Source organism: Arabidopsis thaliana, chromosome 5 (assembly GCF_000001735.4).
Source record: "Arabidopsis thaliana chromosome 5, partial sequence".
Lineage (NCBI taxonomy): Eukaryota > Viridiplantae > Streptophyta > Magnoliopsida > Brassicales > Brassicaceae > Arabidopsis > Arabidopsis thaliana.
In genome coordinates, this window is record NC_003076.8 from 5,465,401 (window position 1) to 5,483,137 (window position 17,737).

Sequence of the window (17,737 nt, forward strand, 5' to 3'; positions counted from 1 at the left end):
TTACGGATTATTTCAAACCTTATCCACTTTGTAATAAATATAAAATTTCCACTGAAAACAAATAATTTACGTTACAATATATTACTAAGAGAACAAAGATTTTTTCGAATTAAATTGAACCAAATTCACACTAAAACCAAAAGACGTATACATTTCACTTTGCAAGAGTTCTTTCTACTAAGGACTGAGCACAAAGGCAAACCAGAAAGAAAAGAACCAAATCAAACATATAAGTAATGGTTTTTTAACTCTAGTTTACAAATGAAACACAGAAGAAGAAAGCTGTTTGTTTCTTCCTTCAAGTCGTAGCTTCAACCTCTGGGTCAGTTTCGACCGGTACATTTAGGGAAGAAGTGTTCTTTTCTCGACCTCGTAAACGCGAAGAGACATTGTCTATCGCTGAATTAAGTTGTCCTATTTTCTCATTCAGTGTCTCTCTTGTTTTCTCTAAACCTTCATCGTAGTACGTTGGCTGTTTCGGCTTCTCAAAACCGTACTCGTCTTCTTCATTTAGAACCGATCTTCGGATCTAAATCACCACAACACAAGAATAATCATAACCATCAGCTTTTTAGATTGCATGAGAAAGATAAACAGTTATATCATCCAAAGCTCCAAGAACCAATCAAAATAGAACCAACGAAGCAGTAATGAGAACAACAAAGATACTGTCTGTTTTAGGCAGTGGAATGTGCATAAGTAGGGAACAAAAGCACAGTCTACTCATCATTTCAAAAGACTAGATCAAAACAGTCAGTAACATAAACCAAAACCATTGAAAACATGAGATAATGTCTAATTCCCATTTAGGTTTCTAAAGAGTAAACATCATCATTACCTGTGGAGCAAAGATATAAGCAACAGCGCCAAAGACAGCACCTCCTAGAAGAAAACCAGCAATGAAATCACCACTGCTTCCGCTTCTACTTCCATCTCTGAATTAAGTTTCAACAATTTTAAGTCAATTCAATAGAAGAGAGAACGCTATAGCGAACGAAATGCATACATACATACCGATACCCTGCAGAAACAGAAAACTTGCGAGTCCGGTTTGATTTCTTGTGAATAGTCAAATCAGAGGTTTTACAAATAGAACTGAGTTTTGTTGTTGTAGACAATCCATTAGCTTTCACATAATGAGATTGAGACACGCCTGTAAAACCACAGATTCAAGAAGCTTGCTAATATGAATCTCTCTTGAAATTTCTTACAAATCACAAAGTAGAGCTCAATAGCAGCTAGAGTTTGTTCAGTTGCTTACTCTATAGCTATCTATAATTCTTCGCAAATAAGGAATTGATTTTGATCTCAATTTTATTTTACCTAAGCTAGAAAATAAGCCTAATTTATAGAGGAACGATGCAACGATCAAATTAACAAGTGTCTCCATACTGATTAAAACGCTACCGAATTGTACAAAATCAAATGAAATTCAATCAATCTGAAACTTCGACGATGAAATTCTAGTAAAGACGGAGCAATTTGAAAATTCAGGAGGAAACAAAAAGGAGCTTAGTAGGTAGAGAAATTAAGGATCGAGGTGAAGCTAAAAGGAGGATCGATTACCAGATAGAGAAAGAGGAGCAGTAGCAATACACGACGCCATTGGAACTGAAGACGAACAAAAGAGAGATCTGAGCTAGAAGAAGAATATGTAGACATGTTTTTTTTTTTTGGATATACTATGTATATCTTCTTCTCCTTGCTTGGGAAAACTATATATAAATTTACTATTCTACCCTCGTTCTTATTATTTGCTCAGTTACCGACCGGACGACAGAGTACGACACAGCTCCAATTGATCTTTTACCAAATGACTACAAATAGTTGATTACTACTTGGATGAACAAATTTCTTCAAATAATATCACATGTTAACCAGATTGTAATCAACTATAGAGAAGTGGAGACAGATGAAATCAGATCACTCTTTTGTTCTTCTATAGATATCATATATCAAACCAGTTATTATTTTAAAAACATTCGGTATCCTTTCTTCTTTTTTTAATCCCATCACCATTTTTATATACAAAACCTGTGATTTTATCTCGTTGGAGTCTTCACCAACCATAAGACAACTAAAGACACTCAAAATATATTTTAAAGAAAAAACTTGCGATAATAACTTAACTTTTTATCTGGGAAGGTCTCTGAACAGGAACAACGGAGTATTCACATTCTTCCTCTCCTCAGTTCCCGGAAATGAGAGTGATAACGACAGAGAAGCTGCCACTTCGGCGTCATCTTCTTCTTCTTCATCTGCTTTCTGTTTTTCTTTATTCATACTATTATTACTTTGTTCACCAGAGTTGCTACTTCTGCTTAAGAAAGGTAATAGTCCCATTGTTGCTTCTGTTGTTTCCTCAGCTCCTAATGCCAGCTCCAGATTCGGGACTGTACCGCTTATTAAACGTCTATTGTTGTTATTCTCGTCATTGCCTAGTGGGCTGAGATTATCCACCATTTCACTGTCGTCATTCAAGTCCAATGGGAACACGACTTTTGGACTCTTTTTCATTATCCCGGAATCGTGACCAGATGTATCCCGGCAGAGGCTGCTGCTTCCGTTTTCTGTCTTCAGCTTCTTATTCGGAGATCCTTCGCATAAACCGTCATTATTGAGCTCCACTTTCTGGTTTATGGCAGATGAATTCTCGTTAGCGGGGTTACTCAGTTCCCAAAGTGGACGCTTCCTGTGACTAGCCTGACTACTGTTGAGATCTTTCTCTAGAGGATTATCTTGCCCATGGGACTGGATCCCTGAGCCCATGACCGTCAATGGCAGATCCTTCCTACCACCTAATTCTTGTTCCTCGACTTTCTGAACCTTCCTCACTAGACTATCTCCAGAATTTGATCCAGTAACTTGAGGGGGGATGTGATTCACACCTGCTTCTTCCACTTTAAGAGCAATATCCTCCTGTATTAAGGAACTTAAGAGTGAGACGAAAGGGACTCCTTATATTAAGAGATGAAAATGTCCTACAACAAGTTCAGAGACAAAGGATTTACACAGGGACTACAAAACAAACCCACCTTTTTGCTCGGTGATCGCTCAATAGAGGATTCCCTGTTATTTGGATTCTCATGACTACGTGCATCTGTCCCATTCCGTGTTTCAATTCCGTTGCTGGAGCTCTCACGTAGAGAAGACCCTTTCTCCAAATGCTTGGAAGGAGAACTCGTTTGACACAGCTCCTTGGGGTCTCTGTCACGCGGCAAAACATTTGAAGTAGGCAAAGATGTGTTCTTTTGTGGGTTAGTCTCTTTTCTTCCTTGGAAGACACCCCAAAGGAAATATAACATGTTCCAGCCTGCAAGGGTAATATATGTAAGCAGTAGATTTCATATAGACTAAACTGGCATTAAGTTCTGAGTATACTTTTGAATCATCGGTGCTACTTTCTAAAGACTTATCAAACAGGATTGTAGCATGACTGAGGAGTCAGCGACAAGATAATCATGTGTACAAAGTGTAAGAGTTTTGGCATTACGATCTAGAAACCATCAACAAAATGATCATAGGCACAGGTACGAACTACGAAGTGTAAGAGTTTTGATAAGCATTCTTACGCTGGCAATTCGAAGGAAGCTGGTTGGATGCAAAAATCAAAAGGTCAACGTTATCGAGATTTCCTTTCAGGGCTAAATCGTTCTTGATCATGTTATCTACCAGAGGCTTATAATTTCTCTCATAACTGTTTCACAATATTTAAGAGTTAAACATTAAGACCACCAACATGAAGTAAAAGCAAGTAAATAATCATGTAGGAAACCTACCTCTCAGTGTCCTTTGCAAAGAAGAATAGAGCTATATGGGCTTCCTTAGTACCTAATTTTTCAAATTGTGTAGGCCATGTACTCTTCCGAGGTACTTCATTCAAACTGAAAGTTTCTGGAAATTTATTCACCACTTCAGCAACCCTGGGTGATGCTAAGGTTGATAAATGTGCTTGAATTCCGCTATGCATAGCTGACTGGTTTATGATTTTCCGCACCTCTAAGTCCCCCCTGGAAAAATGATACAAGAACTTCAAGTCAAAAATGCATTACATGGACATATATAAAAGGTATGCCTCGACAAAAAAAGTAATAAACACCAAAAAAAAAGAGAGCTTCTTCACCAAAAGAAAGGAAAACTTACTGCCATATAAACTCATGGTCCGGAATGGCTGAGCTTCTCAACATAACAGGTGAGGGAACTAAAGGCAAATCTCTCATGACAGGCTTTACGGCGGGAAAACTGACTTCAGGTTCCACCAATCGTGAAGGTATAGTATCAGCACCAGGGAATATAAGCTGCTTCTCATTTGTTACAATTGTCTGCTTGTACGGATCAGAAGTAGGCCATAAAATCGGATGCCCTCCTTGCAATCCTTCGTGTGACACATGATTCTTATGCATCTTTGAAGGCAATTGATTTCGTAGAGTCTTTTCAGAACTAGAATCCACATTAGCTACCAATGACGCATCAGATTGCTCCAATACTCTGTTCTTGCCAAAGCTGGGCTTTTTACGCAGAGCAGCATCTACTGCTGCTCGTAACCTATTACCCTTATTTAAATCCTCCTTAACGTTTTTCGTGGTAGAGAGATCACTATCAGACACGCCTGAGGTGTCGCTGGATTCTGCAGTCTGACCTCCCTTTTGAGATGATGGTAAGCCTTTTGCACCAGCCAACAGGCTAGACCTTTGGCGTTTACTGAAGGCTTCTTTGCTTTTCTTCCCTACCTCTCTAGGTACCCTGGACCGCGGCAATCCATCCTGTAAAGCTACAGTACCGTGGTTTGGCATGCCTTCACCCGTACAAGAAGTGGATGGCAGTTCATCCTTACAGTCAGCTTGACTTGAACTTTGCTCGCTGGCACTGCACTTTTCATTTGTGGAAATATCTCCTCCTGCTCAAGGAACAAAGATATAACAATGGAGCTCAGTCATAATATCTTAAAAAGGGAGGGTTCATAAATTAAAACGATCCAAAACATATCCAACCAAAGTACTATCAAAGAAAGTAGCAGAAGTACCAATTTATTGACAAAAATGATAAGTATCATACCCGAAACAACTGAATTTTCTAGACGGTTTCGGCTTAGATTGCTGACTTGTTTCGTCAAGTTACCTCGTTTACCATCAGACTGCAAACCCTTTAAATCACGATTATTGTTTGCATGTGAAACAGACGAATTGCCGCGTGACTTTAACTTCTGATCAATGGAGGATGCTGATGCATTAGCTTCTCTATTACGATCTTTCACTTGCTTTAAGCTTTTGCCTTCTTGTGAATGATAAACTTTTGATCCAAGCATTTTTGCTTGTGAGTCGCTTCCACCAGAATTCCCTGCATCTGTAGTTCTACTTGGCATTGACTTGCCTACATTTCTAAAACCCCCCACTTTTAAATCAAGTGCAGTATCTTCTTTGCCAGTCTTCTGTCTTGGGTGAATAGCATCATCCATAAGTTGCACTTTCGGTTTCGAGCTCGAACAATTAAAGGAACTGGATTTCAAAAATGCACCTAAAGAAACAAAAAACTAGTTATTCTAACCTGCAAAATCGCCAGAAATACAACAACAGAGATAAGGTAGAGTTGCGTTTAGGAAGAGCTATCCCATCATGCAGCCTACCTTTTGGAGGTTGGAGCTGTGAACCAGCAGATCGTGCACTTTCTGTGTCATCACTGAATGATGTTTGATGATTTAGCTTTCCCCTTAACCTGTCTAAGCCCTTGAATGATGTTTCCCGAGATAACGCACCTACTCTGGGGAGAATGGATTTCTTGGGTGAGCCAGTTGAAGCCTCAACCACCTGTCTTTTAGCATCTGGAGCGGCCTCAATTTTATCTGCGTGCCTTTTGCCAGAGCTATAAGTATTGAAGGTTACCTCAGTTTCTCTTTTTCTCTTAGCTTCTGCATGTTTCAACTTCAACTTCGTTAGACAAAATGGAAACAGCAAACGTGGATCCAAATTTATGCTAATTTATTCAGCTAATTCTTTTTTCACATATAGCATGTCCCGTTAAATATTCAGCTTTACCTTGCTTCTGCTTTTCAGCTTCCTCAGCACATTCTTCACATAGCCAATCACCCTCAGGAACTTCATCCAGCATTTCCCGCATGCAATAGCTAAGTAAAAGAAATACACAATTGTATTACTATCACAGAAAATCAATGGATAATATCTATCCAAAATAAAATATACTCCTAATATGCAGACAAATTCCAAATGGAAATTGGCCAATAGTATGCTTTCTCTACCATGAAAATAAGAGCAGGCTTACGTGTGTTCTGCCCCATCACTGCATCCGCTACAGATAGCGAGTAAATCTTCACGACCAGCATCTCCACAGATATCACAAACCTTTACCTATTCAGCGAAAAAAACCCCTTTCGCATGAGAATTATTTCAGTGAACAAATACTGCAACAAAGGAAGAAGTAGACGTGTTCCTAAGTTCTTCTAATATGAGACAAAACAGCATTACTTACATCATGTTCGACCATTTCAGAATCATCACTCTCGCTCTCAGACACAGCTGATGAGTTGGACGAAGAGCTCTTACTTGACTTACCATCCTTCCTGTTCTCTCCTGAACGCGTAGATCCTTCAACTGAAGGTTCCTGTCTCTCTTTGTTACCCCCGGGTCTTGATTTTTCCTTGAAATTTCCCTTCTCAGAACTGACTCTGTCATCATGGTTGGATGATGGATTCTGCAAAGATTCTAATTTCACTTCATCTTTCCTAGATCCACCCGGAATTGGATCAGAATTGAGAGCTGAACCATCAGCTAAATCCTTATTGCCAATCTCGTTATTAGAACAACCTGACTTCAACTGTTTGGCTCGATCAGCAGACAAGATCCCATCTTCCTGGTCTTCTATACAGTTAGAGCTCTGATCTAACATATTAGCTGATGCAGAAACTTTATGTTTCATCCTGCTCCCAGAAAGAGATGGCTTAGAAGTCATTGCAGCAGCTCCGGAATCATCTGATATCCCAGAACATCTTATAGTTTCCTTACTCTCAGCATTCTCAGAGAGAGCATCATGACTGGAATTGACAAGATTGCTTGCTTCACTAGCAGTGTTATTTAAACTCTTGTGAGCATTAACCATAGAAGAAGGCAAAAGATCATCCTCGTTTACAGAACACTGGCTGCCCACTACTCCATGACAGTTTTCATCTGATGACTCGTCCAACTTTGATCCTGTGAAACCAACATTACGGTGCATGCATGATGAACAAGGAGCAGAACAAACATTACAAGTTCCAGACTCCACTTTTGAAAAACCTCTCTGACCCATTTGGCGCTTACCAACTCTTCTATCAGCCTGCAGGTGATATAACAAAATAGAAGCTGTTAAAGAGATTTAGAAAAAGGAAACAATAATCAAAGGAGTGAATTCGATAGTTAACTGGTCCATATAGTAACAAAGTCTAGTTCTAGCAATAGCAATATATCAATCAAAAGTTCAACGATCAAGGGTTCATGATCTAGTGACCTCATGAAAAAGAGATAATACAGCAACAAGAAAAAGAGAGATTTAGCTAATCTCACCATCTTCAATTAAATTAAATTTCCTGACTTGCCAAACAGATTTCTATCCAGCCTTGCCACTGTTACAAATGGACAAAGAACATATCAAAAACGAGATCATCAAGCAGCTAAACAACAAATTTCCAATTTTAAACCAAACCCAGAAAAGAAATCACGAATTACCAATAGAAATCATCAATCAATCACCAATAAAATCTCATAGAGAATCGTAACCAATTTCTTAATATGAGAACGAACCCATAAAACACGGAATCTTAAAGATAATTTTTTTATCAAAAAAAAAAAATCCTAAAATTGGGAGATAACATTACATGATTCAGGTCTCAAAATCATCTCCCCCTTGAATTCGCTTCCCTCACCATCTCCATCAACCTATTGAGAAACACGAAACCCTAATTTCCCTCTCCAACTCCTACAAACCCTAACTTATCTCTATATCCAGATTTGATTTGACAAATATCTATCTTTCTATCTTTCCTTCACTGGTCTAAGAAAGATTCAGTGATGGCTCTCAAGTTTTCTTCTCGATTTTTGGCCTTTCCTCGTGATATACACAAAACAACACGAGCCAGAGATGAAAACTGTAGATATATACCTCTCAGGATCTATACGCCCGCATATACACATATACATATATATATATATACTGAGTCAGTCGTATAAAATTTCTACAATAAATTATTTGTTATGACGAATATTTGTTGGATTAGTCTCACAATGTATTAAGAGCTTTTAAACATGGTTACTTATTTAATTACTACAGTAACTAATTACCTTTTTATCTTTGTCTCTGTGTCTGATTCCTCTTAACCCTTTTCTAAACGCGGAGAAGAAGAATCTGACTCCCTTATTTATCCCTTTTTTCTCTCTTTTTGAAGTGTTCTTTTTTTGTTCTGCTAATTTCTCAGAAAATTCTGAGATATTTTGTGTGCATTTAATATGTAAAATAATCACTAATATATAAAGTATTATTATGTAAATCTTAAGAAATTTAGGAACATTATTAAATTGCTATTTAATATTTATTTAGGAAGACTTTAAGATTACATTTCCATTATAAGCTTTTTCTCTAGTTAAAAACATGTGTGGTCTTTATTTGGTCAAAACTTGATTTTGAATCTTTTTATTAAAATGGCCAACTAATTACACCCCTATTAAAATGAGAACACCAACTCACATAGAAAGAACACCTAAATTAAAAAAGGGTATGCATGTTTTTTTTTACAAATAAAAATAAGAAAAAAACGAAATAAAAATGAAAATAAGAGAAGAATATATGTAGTATTCAATTTATAAACCGCTCCAATTCCGGTCTAGTCTGGTTTAGTTTTGAGATTCCCTATCTGTGACCGGGTCACGAATTTTCCCGCCAAAAAGAGCGGCACGAGAAGCAGTCGCGTTAAAACCCTAAGAAACTTCGTCGTTTTCGATTGCTCCACCAACCGATAATTCTCCCATGGCACCCTCCGGCACCGTCGCCGATCCTCCGCAATGTTCAACCACCGATTCATTCAATTCCAGCGACACAGCAGAGAATGATATTCGGGTCCCTTCTCTCTCTCTCTCTCTCTATCTCCGTCAAATTTTGTTTGATTACTCTTCACTGAAGCGAGAAGAAAAATCAAAGTTTGAATTTTTCGTTCTGAGCTGGTTATGATATATTCCTCTTTTTCATGGCAGCCATTTTTTGTACTTCACAAGGCTTCGTCTGGTAATCACAATGGGAAATTAACTGGGATTGTGAAAAGCAAGCGGAGGATCGAATCACCTTCACCTAAAATTGCTAAAAGATCTGAGGTCGAAAGCGTGGAAGAGGAAGATGGCCAGTTTTTCTCAACTCTTCGCTTTAAAGTTTTCGAGACTGTCTGGTCGAAAATCGAGAAAACAATTGAAGTCAGTCTCAATCTCCTCTCTCTAAATTTCTCTCAGTGTGTTTGAAATCTTCAAAGTTAGTGTTTTTATACACCATGATAAAGTAGCATTGTAACTTTTCTGAATTGCAGGATGTCCTGAGAAATTCGAACTCTAAAGTATTTAGTGGGATTCATGATTGGATACGGGAATCATTTGAATCGATCATATCATCTGGAGCACTTAAGTTATCGGAAGCAGTTCGATCTTATCCTGTTTTAACTCAAGCTTCTTCTAAGCAATTGCTTACTGCAATGGTTCTCACCAGTAAGTCCTTTAAAGACTTAGTGTCTTGACTTATGACTTTTGGATGATGTTTTGATGGGTTACGAAACTTTCATATTTACAAGCAACCAGTTGCAATTACTTGGCTTCTTCTTATAAGGTAATTTTATATTGTTGTCAGGGAATCTGGAAATGGTTGATGATTTATTGACATTTGAAGAACTGGAGTTGCACTTGAAGTCTCAAGGATGTCATGTGGCTAAGCTTTCATCTATGGACTTCTCAGCCAAGAGTGGTGTAGGAGGTTGCCTTAGAGGTTTGTTACGCCAGTTTGTGATGCCAACCGTAGATGTTAGTAAATCTGCATAGCCTTCCATATCCTTTAGTTTTGTGGGCTACTTGAACAATAATTGTATCCACTGAGTCATTTTCTTCACTATGCGAATTTTGAACAGGTGGCTGATGTGACCATTCTCGCATCATGGTACAGAGAAAACAAAAACCATGAGAATCCCGTGGTTATAATTGTGGATGATACAGAGAGATGCTGTGGTCCTGTACTGTCGGATTTAATTCTTATATTAAGGTATTAGTTCATCTTTATGCTTGCTACGTTTGCATCATATCATGTTGAACTTTATCTACTTCCACTTTTGTCATTACCATATCAGAGTGTGGTGACCTGCTCTTTCATTTTTTCTTGTCAGCGAATGGGCAATCAAAGTTCCAATTTTTCTGATAATGGGTGTGTCCACAGCACATGATGCGCCTAGAAAGATATTATCAGTGAACGCGCTGCAGAGACTTTGTGCTACTAGGTTCACTTTGAGCTCCCCGGCTGAACGGATGGATGCAGTTCTCAAGGCTGTTTTCTTAAAGCCGTGTTCTGGGTTCACTGTTAGCCATAAGGTGGCACTTTTTATGAGAAGTTACTTTTTGTGTCAAGATGGAACACTGACATCTTTTGTTAGAACTCTCAAGGTTTCAAGCTCTATTCTTAATGCTGTATTAGGTTTTAACCCTGTTTCGGATTGCTAACTCTTTGTTATTCATTTGGCTATACATTCTTTTCTCAGATAGCCTGTCTACAACATTTCTCATTAGAGCCTTTAAGCATCATGCTCGAGCACTTTTGTCATGATGGTGTTAATCAGGTATTCTTGATGCACCTGTCTAAAACTTCCATATTTTGTTACAGAACCTTCAACTTTCTCAGATATCATATTTGACTTTGGTTAAGTTGGCACTGCCATTTCTATATTAGCGTAGTTGATAACAAAGAACTTTAGTTCATGCTTCGCATATTAAGAATCTATGTATATTACTAAGAGTACATATGTATTTATGTCAAGAAATTATCGAGGATCTTTGGTCATCTAGAACAGTAGCCCTTTTTGTCGTAAATTTTTTATAATAAAGCCCGCTTTGTTCTAAGGAAAATTTTACCTGTAAAGCTGTCAGGTGAAGGCACTGAACTATTGACAGAAGCAACAATGAAACATGCCTTTGACTTGCCATCTGTGACGAGGTACCTCAGAGAATTTCACTACTTTTATTATGTTTTATTTCCACTATTTGTATGGTTGAAGAACTGATGGGCATGTTAGTGGCTTTGGACTTCTATGACAAGGTTTAATCCTTGTTGGACCCTGTAATTATAGGAAATCAGATACACTAATTTCGGCTCATAAACGTTTTACTAGGAATAAAATTACTCGGAGTACATTTGAAATGCTACCTCATTTTTTGTTGGACTTGCAAAGGATGCCAAACCCCTGGAGCATAGTAGTTTTGGTGAGTTCTCTCTAAAAAAATTTAACAGTTCATCATCGTAGAAAGAGCCACTTCATTGTCTTACATGACTCAGGGATGCCATTGTCTGTTCAAAATAATTTCTCAGTTTATCAACAACTTGGATAGGAAAACCTGTTTTATTGGGCAGAGAAATATTTTGGAACTTTCACTTTCTGTTCTCCGCTTGGATGAATATTGAGTTTTATAGATACACTGTTTCTTTTTCATCTCTAGATTGAAGGCAGTTCTTTTGTTGTATCTATTGAATTAGCTTTTCTGTCAGTTTAGTTGGACTCCCAAGTCATGATGCATTCATATTATGCTTCTTCTATTATACATCACTCGAGGAAATATGAGGCAGATCGGTTTTTCATCTGATTAGAGTGATTTGTGCTTTCTGGATAAATTAACGAGCAGATTCTTTGTCTATTGTTTTGCAGTGCTTATATGAAGCTGGAAAGTTTGATAAACTTCGATTGCTAGACATATTCTGTGAGATACTTGACCCAGAAGCACGTTACCTGAAATACTTTTCACCTTCGGAAATTGTTAACTCTCAGAGTCACAATTCAGGACGTAATAATGTTATCCGACGGGTTTTGCGCAAGCTCAGGTGAGTTGTGTTGCAATGAAGAAACGTGAAATTTCCCCCTCACACAATAGCTCAGGACGGTCTTAAATTTATGGACCGCACATAATTTGTCTGCTGGATCTGTTCATGTGGCTTAGTGTACTTATGCTAAATTGCAAATTTTAAGGAACAAGATTTTGAGGATTAATAAATTCATCTGTTCTTGAGTTAGTAGGCCTAAAAATCGTAGGTCATTGAGAGCTTGTGTAAATATCTCCGCAAGGAGCTTAGCTCAAAAGTTCTGAAACTCTTGCATTCAAATTTTTTCAGGGATCTTTCACCTTCACAGCTGTCTAGCATGTTGAAAAGTTGGGAAAATCTCACTGCGGAGTTCACTGAGGTATTAACTAACTAAAATCTATCAAGTTTTTACCCTTTCTCTTGACTTGCATATTTTTAAGTGATTTTTAATTTCATTTGTTCTGAACTTTTTTTCTTTTGTTTTCCAGTTGTTCTTTCATTTTCTTTGGTCTAGAGCATCTGAATTTTTTTCTTGAGTTAGAGATATCACGTATGTGATATATGTTAGTCTATCATCAGTTCTAAATACATGGTGGTTCTCGATGAGCTATTAACTTGTTTGTTTGTTCTCTCCTGTTAGATCAATGACAAAGTTATTGAATTGCATCCGTTCATGAGAGCCGTGGAAGCAGCTGGTCAGAGACAAGGACTTCCTAACAGCCCAAAGTAAATCTCTAGATATTGTTGTCTTTTCAAACCAAACAACATGTCAGATAATTTCTTGTTTTTCTTTTTAATATTCGGCTTACCTCCAGCAGATCTTCTTGGCAAGATAGTCTCTTGAAATATATTTTCAATTGTCCCCATCGTTCTTGTGTATGGGAAAAGATAGATGAGGAAACTTAGTGTCTTATTCAGCTGATATATAATCATTACTACATACATAAGTTCATCTACTCGTTAGTTTCTGTTGCTCATGAAGTGGTACTTTGATGTGACAGAAAGCATGCATCTCGAAGCAATTCAAAGCTTGAAAAAGAGCTTAAAGCCATGACTGATAAGGTTGCCACAGTCATAGAATTCATGCTAAGGTGAACTCTATTTTGTCAGTCTTTTTATCTCCAAGGAGACAACTTGTTTTTGAACTTGACATTGCTTGTATATGGCTTTTGATTTGCTGCCGTCATTTAAAACGTTGCCATGTTAGATTATGTACACGTCTTGAGAATTAATCACAGCCTTTTGTATGGAACAGGGAATATATGAAGCCAGTTGAGAGTGTTCCTTTCCACGAAATTTTGTGTTTCAAGAATGTCGATAAACTTCAATCTGTAAGTCGTCAGCATCCTTCTTCCTCTCGGATTCACTTATATTTACATTACTTGGAAGATTTATAATAGATAATTAATTGTTAATTGTTGCTCCCGTGGTATCATTCTCATCAACTATCTTAAAGCAAACCGGTTACAAGATCAGTTCTGAGAGAGTCTGAGCATTTTCTTTTTTTAACTAATTCATAGAATGATTGATGTGGTGCTTAAAATTTTACATATGGCCTTCTCTCTCTTCCTCCTCTTAATTTGATATTTATATCTGTTTTAGGCTTTACTTGGAGACCCGAGAGGCAGGATCCAATTAGATCTACTGGAATCTCACGATATCCTCCACTGTGTGTGCTGCAGCCAGAGAGGCACAACTCTACTGCCTTCCATGCATGATACATCGATTTTGTGAGCATTCATTTACTTTTATACACTTGCATTCTCATGTTGTCTTTGTTGAAACAATTCTTCCGGTATTACTTTTTCTTGTCGAGTATATGATTTGAGAGATAATCGGCGAGGCAAACGATCTTCAAACACGCATATACACGATACACATGAACACATACTGTCTTCTTTCTCCTTTGTTTGTTTCAATATGTGTTGCACTGAAAAGCTTTGTGATAATTGATAATATAGGTATAAACTGGCGCAAGAGCACGCTGATGTCATTAACCTCCATGACTGGTATCAATCTTTCAAGACGATACTTATTCCCCGGAGTAGCAAGGCTAAACAAAAATCTAAGTCATCTTCAAAATCAAAGAAACGGAAGGAAATATGCGAAGAACCAGAAGCACCCGCTGAAGCTTTAATTCAGTATCCTTTTTTGGTTAAGATTAGTAATCGGTGATCCACCAATGTTCATCCTTTTGTATTTGTTCATTTTGCAGGACATTTACATAAATGCAGACGACCAAAATTTCGTAACTTATCATATAATAATTTTGATTCCTTAACATTTGATTCCAACAGAGCTCGATTTTGCAGAGCTGTGATGGAGCTTCAGATAACAGGACTTATTCGCATGCCTTCAAAAAGACGTCCAGATTTTGTGCAAAGAGTGGCTTTTGGTTCTTAAGAATAGTTTCAATACTTTATTCCATTGTAAGTGTACTTTAATCAATATGTGTTCTGTGTTCATAACCTGTTTCCATGAATCTATTCAGAGTCATCCGTTTATAGAGAATAGAACTGGCGTTAAAAAGAAAAAAAAAACACTGAATTATCTTAATATAAACAGAATCGTAAAACTCATCTTTCATGAATCTGCTAAGACGTAGCTGAGACTTGTCAACACACGTTAGCTCTTAACCCTTTCTTTTTCCATAGTTGAAGTTTCAAAACCATGGGAAAGTCTTTCTGTGTAAACATTTTCAAGTCTCCTCCCTAAAGAACCTGTGACTTGCGAAGTCTTTAGAATTCCCCAGCTTTGAGTTTTGGCTACCCTCTGCCCTTATTTTCTATTGAACTCCCTAAAATCACAAAAAGTCAATAGTAATCTTGGTCACGACTTGTCTCTGATACCAATGTTATCATCCATGTCTTAATCAGCTTAATTTTTGCACACACTTAATACAACGTGTAATTTGTTTTCTTGTTTTATGAAATTAGTATAGAAACAGATTTTTACTGTTGATTACAATAATGTAATCGCTTTATGTAATACATTACTTTTGACATGTTTAAAAGTATCTTTGAAAATTCTCGAGAAAATATACACCTTTGATTGATAAATTATAACTAACTACATTTATTATCCGGTCGATTACTGTTTTTTTTCTTACAGTTAATTCTATTTGTTTTCTCTTCAATTATTTTATTTTGTTGGAAAAAATCTTTAACCATATTGAACACGTATTATCTGCTAAAAACCAGAAACTAAACCAACTTCTTTGCCATATAAAGTACGAATCAAATTCAAATTTCAAAGTAATCAAAATCAAAAAATAAGAACACACAATAATGGCGAGATCCTTCTATTTTTGTTTATTCTTCTTATTCATTTCTTCAACATCAAAGCTAACCACAAGCTATCCTCTCTCCACAAAGTCACGATGGATCGTGGACGAGAAAGGTCAAAGGGTGAAGCTAGCATGCGTGAACTGGCCGGCTCATCTCCAGCCCACGGTGGCTGAAGGGCTAAGCAAACAACCATTAGACTCTATCTCCAAGAAGATTGTGTCAATGGGATTTAACTGCGTTAGGCTTACTTGGCCTCTTGATTTGGTGACTAATGACACATTGGCTCTTAAAGTTACCGTTAAACAGTCTTTCGAAAGCTTGAAGTTGTTTGAAGATGTTCTTGGGATTCAAACTCACAATCCCAAATTACTTCATCTTCCCCTTTTCAATGCATTCCAGGTAAATTTAATGATAGAGCATCGGTTTGTTCGATCTGAATTGTGCCAAACTAAACCGGGTTATGTTCATTAGATGGACTAATATCTAAACGTGATCTAATTCGAAACAACAACAAATTAACCAAAATTGATCGCAAAAGAACCTAGTCTAGCTAAGGGACAATATAAACCAAAATCAAACCAATTCCCATTTGCTAAATTTAACAAACAAATAAGTGACATATCATCAATTCATTGTCAAATGGTTTTGATGTGAAACTGATATATGGTTACTGTTATTATATGTTGTCAGGAAGTGGTGTCGAACTTAGGAGAAAACGGAGTAATGGTGATACTAGATAACCACTTGACAACGCCAGGCTGGTGCTGCGGCGATAATGACCTCGATGCTTTCTTTGGCTACCCTCACTTTGATCCCCTCGTCTGGGCCAAGGGCTTGAGGAAGATGGCTACTCTTTTCCGCAATTTCACTCACGTTATTGGCATGAGCCTTAGGAACGAGCCACGTGGTGCTAGAGATTACCCTGACCTTTGGTTCAGGTACATATTGCTAATTTTAAATATATAAATATTCATAAAAGCTACTTTTGATTCTACACCTTAAAACCCCAGACTCACTCACATACATTATAAAGATAATTTAGTATCTATGAATCTATCCAACAAACATGAATCTACGTTTAACAACCGACAATTCTCAAAATTCTCACACATAAAAAAATTAGTACATGAAGTACATGTTAATTGAGTTAGTTTTCACTTTTCACCATTCGCTATTGTTTCCACACAAAAAATAGTATTGTTTGATTGTTTATATTGTTCACGTTATCGTGGTAATTAATTGCATGCATGCATGCGTTAATGGTTACGTGAAGGCATATGCCGCAAGGAGCAGAGGCGGTGCACGCCGCAAACCCTAAATTACTAGTCATCCTCTCAGGCATTGACTTCGATACAAACCTCTCTTTCCTCCGTGACCGTTCCGTGAACGTCAGCTTCACGGACAAACTTGTCTTCGAGCTCCATTGGTACAGTTTCTCCGACGGCCGAGATTCGTGGAGAAAACACAACTCTAATGATTTCTGCGTCAAAATTATCGAAAAGGTTACACACAACGGAGGATTCTTGCTTGGAAGAGGCTTTCCTTTGATCTTGAGTGAGTTTGGGACGGACCAGAGAGGCGGTGACATGAGCGGAAACCGGTATATGAATTGTTTGGTGGCTTGGGCGGCCGAGAATGATTTGGATTGGGCGGTTTGGGCCTTAACCGGAGATTATTATTTGAGAACCGGTAAAACGGATTTAGATGAGTCTTATGGCCTTTTGCAAGCCAATTGGAAGACATCAGAAACTCTACTTACTTGCAAAAACTCTCCGGAATCCAACATGCCTTTAAAGGTCAGATCAGTTTTTTTTCTTCTTAATCACTTAAAAGAAAAAAAAACTCAAACTTTAAGACTCGTAATTGATTATATATCCAGGACCTGGATTGCGACCCAACAAGAACCTTCTCTTCCATCCATCAACAGGACTCTGCGTCACTAATAATCCATCAGACAATATACCAACACTTCGATTAGGACCATGCCCTAAATCCGACCCATGGACCTTTAATCCCAGTGAAGGCATTCTTTGGATCAACAAAATGTGCGTCGAAGCTCCAAATGTTGTTGGACAAAAGGTGAAGCTCGGAGTTGGTACCAAGTGTTCTAAGTTGGGACAAATCTCAGCTACAAAGATGCATTTGTCGTTCAAGACAAGTAATGGTTTGTTGCTATGTCTTGACGTAGACGAACGTGACAACAGCGTCGTAGCTAACCGTTGCAAGTTTTTGACCATGGATGCTTCTTGTGATCCAGCGAGCCAATGGTTCAAAGTTCTTTGAATTCTATGTCTTTATTATGGAGAACATGTATTTGACATTTGTAATCAAGACTACCACTGAGCATATTCAAGAAATCATTTTTTTTAAAAGGC

The 17,737-nt window shown here is 37.6% G+C and overlaps 4 protein-coding genes across 7 annotated transcripts; 2 read left to right on the plus strand and 2 right to left on the minus strand.

The window, feature by feature from the left end:
* Window positions 1-74: 74 nt before the first annotated feature.
* Window positions 75-1,919, minus strand: AT5G16660 (Low-density receptor-like protein). 2 transcript variants are annotated; one of them, NM_121672.5, is made up of 4 exons: window positions 1,567-1,919; window positions 1,015-1,153; window positions 839-935; window positions 75-529 (listed from the first exon to the last, which is right to left on the minus strand). In NM_121672.5, the coding sequence occupies exons 1-4, from the start codon at window positions 1,604-1,606 to the stop codon at window positions 299-301; spliced, it is 507 nt and encodes a 168-aa protein (NP_197169.2). In that variant the 5' UTR covers window positions 1,607-1,919; the 3' UTR covers window positions 75-298. The 2 variants fall into 2 exon arrangements, with proteins under 2 accessions (NP_197169.2, NP_001078594.1); NM_001085125.1 differs by having other exon boundaries at window positions 84-529; window positions 1,021-1,153; window positions 1,567-1,663.
* AT5G16680 (RING/FYVE/PHD zinc finger superfamily protein) lies at window positions 1,828-8,192 on the minus strand. Of its 2 annotated transcripts, NM_121673.5 has the most exons (12): window positions 7,865-8,192; window positions 7,554-7,612; window positions 6,484-7,326; window positions 6,277-6,362; window positions 6,033-6,121; window positions 5,624-5,905; window positions 5,056-5,514; window positions 4,144-4,897; window positions 3,780-4,010; window positions 3,573-3,697; window positions 3,036-3,313; window positions 1,828-2,919 (listed from the first exon to the last, which is right to left on the minus strand). In NM_121673.5, the coding sequence occupies exons 2-12, from the start codon at window positions 7,554-7,556 to the stop codon at window positions 2,134-2,136; spliced, it is 3,936 nt and encodes a 1,311-aa protein (NP_197170.3). In that variant the 5' UTR covers window positions 7,557-7,612; window positions 7,865-8,192; the 3' UTR covers window positions 1,828-2,133. The 2 variants fall into 2 exon arrangements, with proteins under 2 accessions (NP_197170.3, NP_001332208.1); NM_001343460.1 differs by lacking the exon at window positions 7,865-8,192 and having other exon boundaries at window positions 1,931-2,919; window positions 7,554-7,654.
* A 773-nt stretch (window positions 8,193-8,965) lies between these two features.
* On the plus strand, window positions 8,966-14,667 carry ORC3 (origin recognition complex subunit 3). 2 transcript variants are annotated; one of them, NM_121674.4, is made up of 17 exons: window positions 8,966-9,099; window positions 9,234-9,446; window positions 9,557-9,731; window positions 9,871-10,040; window positions 10,145-10,275; window positions 10,397-10,670; window positions 10,766-10,843; window positions 11,144-11,217; window positions 11,393-11,483; window positions 11,924-12,096; window positions 12,385-12,454; window positions 12,716-12,801; window positions 13,077-13,166; window positions 13,331-13,406; window positions 13,678-13,805; window positions 14,037-14,216; window positions 14,373-14,667. In NM_121674.4, exons 1-17 carry the CDS (start codon window positions 9,010-9,012, stop codon window positions 14,476-14,478), a joined length of 2,205 nt encoding a protein of 734 aa, NP_197171.2. In that variant the 5' UTR covers window positions 8,966-9,009; the 3' UTR covers window positions 14,479-14,667. The 2 variants fall into 2 exon arrangements, with proteins under 2 accessions (NP_197171.2, NP_001330900.1); NM_001343461.1 differs by having other exon boundaries at window positions 14,037-14,667.
* Window positions 14,668-15,362: 695 nt separating this feature from the next.
* On the plus strand, window positions 15,363-17,645 carry AT5G16700 (Glycosyl hydrolase superfamily protein; the record flags this gene model as incomplete). Its single annotated transcript, NM_121675.1, has 4 exons — window positions 15,363-15,761; window positions 16,053-16,300; window positions 16,636-17,051; window positions 17,242-17,645. 4 exons carry the CDS (start codon window positions 15,363-15,365, stop codon window positions 17,643-17,645), a joined length of 1,467 nt encoding a protein of 488 aa, NP_197172.1.
* Window positions 17,646-17,737: the final 92 nt, after the last annotated feature.